The sequence below is a fragment of the Ooceraea biroi genome, chromosome 14 (genome assembly GCF_003672135.1).
Source record: "Ooceraea biroi isolate clonal line C1 chromosome 14, Obir_v5.4, whole genome shotgun sequence".
Classification (NCBI taxonomy): Eukaryota; Metazoa; Arthropoda; class Insecta; order Hymenoptera; family Formicidae; genus Ooceraea; species Ooceraea biroi.
The window spans coordinates 8,285,165-8,295,764 of NC_039519.1; the positions used below are offsets into that span (position 1 = coordinate 8,285,165).

The 10,600-nt window shown below is 50.1% G+C and overlaps 1 protein-coding gene across 1 annotated transcript; it reads left to right on the plus strand.

The window, feature by feature from the left end:
* The first annotated feature begins 5,300 nt into the window (after positions 1-5,300).
* LOC113563331 (DNA polymerase delta subunit 2-like) lies at positions 5,301-7,207 on the plus strand. Its single transcript, XM_026974793.1, has 5 exons — positions 5,301-5,551; positions 5,770-6,009; positions 6,107-6,408; positions 6,512-6,722; positions 6,795-7,207. Exons 2-5 carry the CDS (start codon positions 5,796-5,798, stop codon positions 7,109-7,111), a joined length of 1,044 nt encoding a protein of 347 aa, XP_026830594.1. The 5' UTR covers positions 5,301-5,551; positions 5,770-5,795; the 3' UTR covers positions 7,112-7,207.
* The last annotated feature ends 3,393 nt before the right edge of the window (positions 7,208-10,600 follow it).

Sequence of the window (10,600 nt, forward strand, 5' to 3'; positions counted from 1 at the left end):
TGACGTTTGGCGCCGCCTGACGAAGTGGACGCGAACTAGGTCGTTACGCTCGGCAGAGAGAAACCTGAGAGCGGCCACCAGCCTCCACGGGCACACTCCCGACGCTTGACGCGCCGCCTGACGAAGTGGACGCGAACTAGGTCGTTGCGCTCGGCAGAGAGAAACCTGAGAGCGGCCACCAGCCTCCACGGGCACATTCCTGACGTTTGACGCGCCGCCTGACGAAGTGGACGCGAACTAGGTCGTTGCGCTCGGCAGAGATAAACCTGAGAGCGGCCACCAGCCTCCACGGGCACACTCCCGACGCTTGACGCGCCGCCTGACGAAGTGGACGCGAACTAGGTCGTTGCGCTCGGCAGAGATAAACCTGAGAGCGGCCACCAGCCTCCACGGGCACACTCCCGACGCTTGACGCGCTGCCTGACGAAGTGGACGCGAACTAGGTCGTTGCGCTCGGCAGAGATAAACCTGAGAGCGGCCACCAGCCTCCACGGGCACACTCCCGACGCTTGACGCGCCGCCTGACGAAGTGGACGCGAACTAGGTCGTTGCGCTCGGCAGAGATAAACCTGAGAGCGGCCACCAGCCTCCACGGGCACACTCCTGACGTTTGGCGCCGCCTGACGAAGTGGACGCGAACTAGGTCGTTACGCTCGGCAGAGAGAAACCTGAGAGCGGCCACCAGCCTCCACGGGCACACTCCCGACGCTTGACGCGCCGCCTGACGAAGTGGACGCGAACTAGGTCGTTGCGCTCGGCAGAGATAAACCTGAGAGCGGCCACCAGCCTCCACGGGCACACTCCTGACGGTTGGCGCCGCCTGACGAAGTGGACGCGAACTAGGTCGTTACGCTCGGCAGAGATAAACCTGAGAGCGGCCACCAGCCTCCACGGGCACACTCCTGACGGTTGGCGCCGCCTGACGAAGTGGACGCGAACTAGGTCGTTGCGCTCGGCAGAGATAAACCTGAGAGCGGCCACCAGCCTCCACGGGCACACTCCTGACGTTTGGCGCCGCCTGACGAAGTGGACGCGAACTAGGTCGTTACGCTCGGCAGAGAGAAACCTGAGAGCGGCCACCAGCCTCCACGGGCACACTCCCGACGCTTGACGCGCCGCCTGACGAAGTGGACGCGAACTAGGTCGTTGCGCTCGGCAGAGATAAACCTGAGAGCGGCCACCAGCCTCCACGGGCACACTCCTGACGGTTGGCGCCGCCTGACGAAGTGGACGCGAACTAGGTCGTTACGCTCGGCAGAGATAAACCTGAGAGCGGCCACCAGCCTCCACGGGCACACTCCTGACGGTTGGCGCCGCCTGACGAAGTGGACGCGAACTAGGTCGTTGCGCTCGGCAGAGATAAACCTGAGAGCGGCCACCAGCCTCCACGGGCACACTCCTGACGTTTGGCGCCGCCTGACGAAGTGGACGCGAACTAGGTCGTTACGCTCGGCAGAGAGAAACCTGAGAGCGGCCACCAGCCTCCACGGGCACACTCCCGACGCTTGACGCGCCGCCTGACGAAGTGGACGCGAACTAGGTCGTTGCGCTCGGCAGAGAGAAACCTGAGAGCGGCCACCAGCCTCCACGGGCACATTCCTGACGTTTGACGCGCCGCCTGACGAAGTGGACGCGAACTAGGTCGTTGCGCTCGGCAGAGATAAACCTGAGAGCGGCCACCAGCCTCCACGGGCACACTCCTGACGGTTGGCGCCGCCTGACAAAGTGGACGCGAACTAGGTCGTTACGCTCGGCAGAGAGAAACCTGAGAGCGGCCACCAGCCTCCACGGGCACACTCTTGACGGTTGGCGCCGCCTGACAAAAGTGGACGCGAACTAGGTCGTTACGCTCGGCAGAGATAAACCTGAGAGCGGCCACCAGCCTCCACGGGCACACTCTTGACGGTTGGCGCCGCCTGACAAAAGTGGACGCGAACTAGGTCGTTACGCTCGGCAGAGATAAACCTGAGAGCGGCCACCAGCCTCCACGGGCACACTCCCGACGTTTGGCGCCGCCTGACGAAGTGGACGCGAACTAGGTCGTTACGCTCGGCAGAGATAAACCTGAGAGCGGCCACCAGCCTCCACGGGCACATTCCTGACGGTTGGCGCCGCCTGACAAAGTGGACGCGAACTAGGTCGTTACGCTCGGCAGAGATAAACCTGAGAGCGGCCACCAGCCTCCACGGGCACACTCTTGACGGTTGGCGCCGCCTGACAAAAGTGGACGCGAACTAGGTCGTTACGCTCGGCAGAGATAAACCTGAGAGCGGCCACCAGCCTCCACGGGCACACTCCCGACGCTTGACGCGCCGCCTGACGAAGTGGACGCGAACTAGGTCGTTGCGCTCGGCAGAGATAAACCTAAGAGCGGCCACCAGCCTCCACGGGCACACTCCTGACGGTTGGCGCCGCCTGACGAAGTGGACGCGAACTAGGTCGTTGCGCTCGGCAGAGATAAACCTGAGAGCGGCCACCAGCCTCCACGGGCACACTCCTGACGGTTGGCGCCGCCTGACGAAGTGGACGCGAACTAGGTCGTTGCGCTCGGCAGAGATAAACCTGAGAGCGGCCACCAGCCTCCACGGGCACACTCCTGACGTTTGGCGCCGCCTGACGAAGTGGACGCGAACTAGGTCGTTACGCTCGGCAGAGAGAAACCTGAGAGCGGCCACCAGCCTCCACGGGCACACTCTTGACGGTTGGCGCCGCCTGACAAAAGTGGACGCGAACTAGGTCGTTACGCTCGGCAGAGATAAACCTGAGAGCGGCCACCAGCCTCCACGGGCACACTCTTGACGGTTGGCGCCGCCTGACAAAAGTGGACGCGAACTAGGTCGTTACGCTCGGCAGAGATAAACCTGAGAGCGGCCACCAGCCTCCACGGGCACACTCCCGACGTTTGGCGCCGCCTGACGAAGTGGACGCGAACTAGGTCGTTACGCTCGGCAGAGATAAACCTGAGAGCGGCCACCAGCCTCCACGGGCACATTCCTGACGGTTGGCGCCGCCTGACAAAGTGGACGCGAACTAGGTCGTTACGCTCGGCAGAGATAAACCTGAGAGCGGCCACCAGCCTCCACGGGCACACTCTTGACGGTTGGCGCCGCCTGACAAAAGTGGACGCGAACTAGGTCGTTACGCTCGGCAGAGATAAACCTGAGAGCGGCCACCAGCCTCCACGGGCACATTCCTGACGGTTGGCGCCGCCTGACAAAGTGGACGCGAACTAGGTCGTTACGCTCGGCAGAGATAAACCTGAGAGCGGCCACCAGCCTCCACGGGCACACTCCCGACGCTTGACGCGCCGCCTGACGAAGTGGACGCGAACTAGGTCGTTGCGCTCGGCAGAGATAAACCTGAGAGCGGCCACCAGCCTCCACGGGCACACTCCTGACGGTTGGCGCCGCCTGACGAAGTGGACGCGAACTAGGTCGTTGCGCTCGGCAGAGATAAACCTGAGAGCGGCCACCAGCCTCCACGGGCACACTCCTGACGGTTGGCGCCGCCTGACGAAGTGGACGCGAACTAGGTCGTTGCGCTCGGCAGAGATAAACCTGAGAGCGGCCACCAGCCTCCACGGGCACACTCCTGACGTTTGGCGCCGCCTGACGAAGTGGACGCGAACTAGGTCGTTACGCTCGGCAGAGAGAAACCTGAGAGCGGCCACCAGCCTCCACGGGCACACTCCCGACGCTTGACGCGCCGCCTGACGAAGTGGACGCGAACTAGGTCGTTGCGCTCGGCAGAGAGAAACCTGAGAGCGGCCACCAGCCTCCACGGGCACATTCCTGACGTTTGACGCGCCGCCTGACGAAGTGGACGCGAACTAGGTCGTTGCGCTCGGCAGAGATAAACCTGAGAGCGGCCACCAGCCTCCACGGGCACACTCCTGACGGTTGGCGCCGCCTGACAAAGTGGACGCGAACTAGGTCGTTACGCTCGGCAGAGAGAAACCTGAGAGCGGCCACCAGCCTCCACGGGCACACTCTTGACGGTTGGCGCCGCCTGACAAAAGTGGACGCGAACTAGGTCGTTACGCTCGGCAGAGATAAACCTGAGAGCGGCCACCAGCCTCCACGGGCACACTCCTGACGTTTGTCGCCGCCTGACGAAGTGGACGCGAACTAGGTCGTTACGCTCGGCAGAGATAAACCTGAGAGCGGCCACCAGCCTCCACGGGCACATTCCTGACGTTTGACGCGCCGCCTGACGAAGTGGACGTGAACTAGGTCGTTACGCTCGGTAATGATACATGATTCGTGTCCAAACTATTCACAAGGCAGCTTTCCCATGTAAACCCTACTTTCGAACGAGTCATAGTGCCTTCGAAAGGGAAGGTAAAAATATTAATGTCGTGTTCGAGGGTTTGGGTGTATGAGCCTCGGTTTCGGAGAAATTTACATCTAAAAGTGAGCATTTTCCAGCGGTACGAAAAGTACCATGAATAGCTACAGTTCGGCGTAAAGCGCGGTAGTCCAGTGGCTAAGCGCGAGACTCGTATTTTGCCATCCGCGCAAGTTGGGTCGAGACCGAGTTGTGATAATTTTTTTGCTTCGGATTTTTGTTTCTTTGTGTTTGCATTATATTTTTTTATTATGTAAATAATAAATTATTATGTAAATAATGGATTTATTATGTTTTATTATATTTTGGAGGTATACGTATATAATGAGACATAAACATATACATTTAACATTTGTAAACTTTTTATTTATTTATATAGTTTGTATACTGTCGAGTGTTTATTTATTATAAAATTCTGACATGACTGTACAGTGTTGCGGATGAAAATTTATATAAAAGCATAAAAAACAAATGCTTTTATATAAATTTTCATCCGCAACACTGTACAGTCATGTCAGAATTTTATAATAAATAAACACTCGACAGTATACAAACTATATAAATAAATAAAAAGTTTACAAATGTTAAATGTATATGTTTATGTCACATTATATACGTATACCTCCAAAATATAATAAAACATAATAAATCATTATTTAAATAATAAAAAAATATAATGCAAACACAAAGAAACAAAAATCCGAAAAAAAAATTATCACAACTCGGTCTCGAACCCAACTTGAGCGGATGGCAAAGTACGAGTCTCGCGCTTAGCCACTGGACTACCGCGCTTCGCGCCGAGTTGCAACTATTCGTGGTATGTACTTTCCGCACCGCTGGAAAATGCTCACTTGTATCATTACCGAGCGTAAGGAACTAGTTCGCGTCCGCTTTGTCAGGCGGCGCCAACGTCAGGAGGCTGGTGGCCGCTCTCAGGTTTCTCTCTGCCGCGAGAATGATGAATCAGCGTTCAGTCGACCCGAAATGTTTCGGAGGTTGTGTAGCACGAGATCGTGAATTCAGGCTGTCCAACTGAGAAATAAGTTCCCGTTTACTACCGTGCGAACGATACTAGCGCTTCAAGTGGACTTCAGGCAGTATTTACCGCCATTTGAGCTTGTCGGGTTCGATCGATTCGAAGATCGAAGATCATAGGAGGCACACTTTGGAGAAAAATTAAACAACGATATAATATTTATGATCGGTACGTAAATTCTGATGGCAATTCACCATTGTACGGCAGCAAAAAATGATAAATACACCAAGAAGTTTTATCTTTCAATGCAATTACTGAATCTTTTTAAATGTTATTAACGTACAGAGAAAAATGCACGTTATAAATGTAATATTAAAATATTATTGCCTGAAATTGAAGTAACGCTCTCAGTATACTAGTTTCCGATATGCAAACGTTTCTTGCAGCGTGATATATAGAGCGTACCTTAATAATGGTGAAAATTGAAGACTCCGTTAGAAAGCTGCTTTCCAAACCAGGAAGCGAAAAACCACAGGAATGTAAGAGGCAGCCGACGGAGTATGAGGATTTGACTGGAAATTTCTATGATGAATCGAACGCTTTCTCCATGCAGTACTGTCACATGTATGCGATCAGACTGACGGAGCTGAGAGAGGTATTGGCGTCACGTGTTGAAGCGAAATGGGGTAAGCTTTGTATCACGTTATCCTGCAGAAGTAGAAATTCCACAGATATTTTGTAATAATTATTAATATATAAATATAAATTGATTATTGTCATCAGGAAAAGTCCAGATAGCAAAGTTGGCAGAGCTGGAAGATTTTGAAGGGAAAGAATGCGTAATAATTGGCACACTTTTTAAACATCAGACGTGGAAGCCGTCAATATTACGCGAACTCAGCGAAGACCACCAACTCACGTTACCCGAGCCGAGGGCGAATTACTGCTCCGAGAAGGATCAACTCTTCTTGGAGGACGAGATGTTGCGTATTAAATTGGTTATTGGAGATGCGGACTTGAAAAATTATGTAACGGGTGTTGTATGCGCCATACTAGGTCACAAGGACAAACATGGCAGTTTTGTAGTAAGTGTGCTCTTTTTACGTTAATTAAATCGTTTATATTAAAAAGATAATAATTATTCATTATATAACAATAATAATATCTTATTCATTGTGTCTCATTCAGATCAAGGAGTGGTGCTTTCCTGGTTGCGTGCCTAGAAGTTTGCCGGTACAACCAAAGTCCAAGGGCAAGCTGATATTCCTATCTGGACTCGATTTAGCAGCCAGTTCCAAAAAGGTCTCGTTAGATCTCTTAGCAGACTGGATACGCGGTATGGCGGGGAATGCGGTAGTACAAGAAGAAGTCACTTGCGTAACTCGGGTTATCGTTGCTGGTACATCGATTCTTCAATCCCCCGGTACAGTCGTCGAACAATCTCGTATTACGCTCTGACTTTGTGTACCAGGCAATTCCGTCAAGAGTGTCACCAAGACGAACAACCTGATGGGACACGCGGAGGGAAAGGCGCAAGATACGGCGATAACCGCGGAAGTCGCCGCAGCGACGAAACGCGTGGACGAGTTTTTCATCCAGATAGCCGAGTGCTGTTGCGTCACGTTGATGCCGGGTCAACACGATCCCACCAATATAATGCTGCCACAAAGGCCGTTACATCCGTGTATACTACCACGCGTGTCAAGGTATTGTGTAAATGTGTGTACAGTTGTGTGTACAGAAGTGCATTCAGGTTCTGGATCGCATCAGACAAGATCAAGTATTTAGCTAGCTGAAATTAAAAAGATTCTCTTTGTATTATTAGGACTGTGATTTAGTTTTGAGGGTTTTACAACAAATGGCTGTAGTGTCAGTTTGTTCCAATAGCTGTTTCCGATAACTGTTGTTTCTTACAGTCTTGACATTATCCATGACATTTAGTAGCATTATAGCAATAGATGCAATAACAGTCCTGTTTATATCATCGTAAAAATGCAACTTCCAAAACAGCATTTTCGACATGCGTTGCTTTTGTTTTTTAATCAAAAGAAAACTGCGGCTGACGGTTATAGAATTCTTGTGGAAACTTATGGTGATTCTGCCCCATCAATTAAGACGTGCGAATACTGGGTTAGACGCTTTAAAAGTGGTGATACTGATGTGAAGGACAAAGAACGCTCGGGACAACCAAGAAAGCTTGAAAATGCAGATTTCCAAGCGTTATTGCACGAAAATCCAATACAATCCACTTCAGAACTTGCCAGAGCATTAAACGTTGATCGTACAACAGTTGCCAAACATTTACATGAAATGGGAGAAATTCAGAAAGAAGGGAAATGGGTTCGACATGAATTATCGGAAAGTGCCATTGCGAACCGGTTGAACATTTGCATTTCGTTGATCGCCAGGCAAAAAAAGAAGAGTCTTTTGTCTCGGATTGTTACTGGGGATGAAAAGTGGATTTATTTTGATAATCCCAAACACAGAAAATCATGGGTGGATCCAGACGAACCATCAACATCCACTCCGAGACGCAATATTCACGGTTGAAAAGTAATGCTCTGTATTTGGTGGGATAGTGTACTATGAGCTGTTAAATCCGCATGAGACTGTCACGGCTGATCGTTATCGACACCAATTGTACAAGTTGAAGCAAGCATTCGACCAAAAACGACCACCAATTGCGAGTAACGACGGAAAGTGATTCTTCTTCGTGACAACGCTCGACCTGACGTTGCGTTATCAGTGAAACAAACACTATTAGAGCTTGAATGGGAAGTCTTACCGCACCCCGCGTATTCTCCATGCGATTATTATTTGTTCCGATCGATGCAACACGCTTTAGAGGATACGCACTTTGATAATTTGGAAGAAGTGCGAAAATTCGTCGACGAATGGATCAACTGAAAAGAAGAGTCTTTTGTCTCGGATTGTTACTGGGGATGAAAAGTGGATCTATTTTGATAATCCGAAACGCAGAAAATCATGGGTGGATCCAGGCGAACCATCAACATCCACTCCGAGACGCAATATTCACGGTTGAAAAGTAATGCTCTGTATTTGGTGGGATAGTGTACTATGAGCTGTTAAATCCGCATGAGACTGTCACGGCTGATCGTTATCGACACCAATTGTACAAGTTGAAGCAAGCATTGGACCAAAAACGACCACCAATTGCGAGTAAACGACGGAAAGTGATTCTTCTTCGTGACAACGCTCGACCTGACGTTGCATTATCAGTGAAAGAAACACTATTAGAGCTTGAATGGGAAGTCTTACCGCACCCTGCGTATTCTCCGGACATTGCTCCGTACGATTATTATTTGTTCCGGTGGATGCAACACGCTTTAGAGGATACACACTTTGATAATTTGGAAGAAGTGCGAAAATTCGTCGACGAATGGATCAACTGAAAAGAAGAGTCTTTTGTCTCGGATTGTTACTGGGGATGAAAAGTGGATTTATTTTGATAATCCCAAACACAAAATCATGGGTGGGTCCAGGCGAACCATCAACATCCACTCCGAGACGCAATATTCATGGTTCAAAAGTAATGCTCTGTATTTGGTGGGATAGTGTACTATGAGCTGTTAAATCCGCATGAGACTGTCACGGCTGATCGTTATCGACACCAATTGTACAAGTTGAAGCAAGCATTCGACCAAAACGACCACCAATTGCGAGTAACGACGGAAAGTGATTCTTCTTCGTGACAACGCTCGACCTGACGTTGCGTTATCAGTGAAACAAACACTATTAGAGCTTGAATGGGAAGTCTTACCGCACCCGCGTATTCTCCATGCGATTATTATTTGTTCCGATCGATGCAACACGCTTTAGAGGATACACACTTTGATAATTTGGAAGAAGTGCGAAAATTCGTCGACGAATGGATCAACTGAAAAGAAGAGTCTTTTGTCTCGGATTGTTACTGGGGATGAAAAGTGGATTTATTTTGATAATCCCAAACACAGAAAATCATGGTGGATCCAGACGAACCATCAACATCCACTCCGAGACGCAAATTCACGGTTCAAAAGTAATGCTCTGTATTTGGTGGGATAGTGTACTATGAGCTGTTAAATCCGCATGAGACTGTCACGGCTGATCGTTATCGACACCAATTGTACAAGTTGAAGCAAGCATTGGACCAAAAACGACCACCAATTGCGAGTAACGACGGAAAGTGATTCTTCTTCGTGACAACGCTCGACCTGACGTTGCGTTATCAGTGAAACAAACACTATTAGAGCTTGAATGGGAAGTCTTACCGCACCCCGCGTATTCTCCATGCGATTATTATTTGTTCCGATCGATGCAACACGCTTTAGAGGATACGCACTTTGATAATTTGGAAGAAGTGCGAAAATTCGTCGACGAATGGATCAACTGAAAAGAAGAGTCTTTGTCTCGGATTGTTACTGGGGATGAAAAGTGGATTTATTTGATAATCCCAAACACAGAAAATCATGGGTGGATCCAGGCGAACCATCAACATCCCACTCCGAGACGCAAATTCACGGTTCAAAGTAATGCTCTGTATTTGGTGGGATAGTGTTACTGTGAGCTGTTAAATCCGCATGAGACTGTCACGGCTGATCGTTATCGACACCAATTGTACAAGTTGAAGCAAGCATTGGACCAAAAACGACCACCAATTGCGAGTAACGACGGAAAGTGATTCTTCTTCGTGACAACGCTCGACCTGACGTTGCGTTATCAGTGAAACAAACACTATTAGAGCTTGAATGGGAAGTCTTACCGCACCCCGCGTATTCTCCATGCGATTATTATTTGTTCCGATCGATGCAACACGCTTTAGAGGATACGCACTTTGATAATTTGGAAGAGAAGTGCGAAAATTCGTCGACGAATGGATCAACTGAAAAGAAGAGTCTTTTGTCTCGGATTGTTACTGGGGATGAAAAGTGGATTTATTTTGATAATCCCAAACACAGAAAATCATGGGGTGGATCCGAGGCGAACATCAACATCCACTCCGAGACGCAAATTCACGGTTCAAAAGTAATGCTCTGTATTTGGTGGGATAGTGTACTATGAGCTGTTAAATCCGCATGAGACTGTCACGGCTGATCGTTATCGACACCAATTGTACAAGTTGAAGCAAGCATTTGGACCAAAAACGACCACCAATTGCGAGTAACGACGGAAAGTGATTTTTCTTCGTGACAACGCTCGACCTGACTTGCGTTATCAGTGAAACAAACACTATTAGAGCTTGAATGGGAAGTCTTACCGCACCCCGCGTATTCTCCA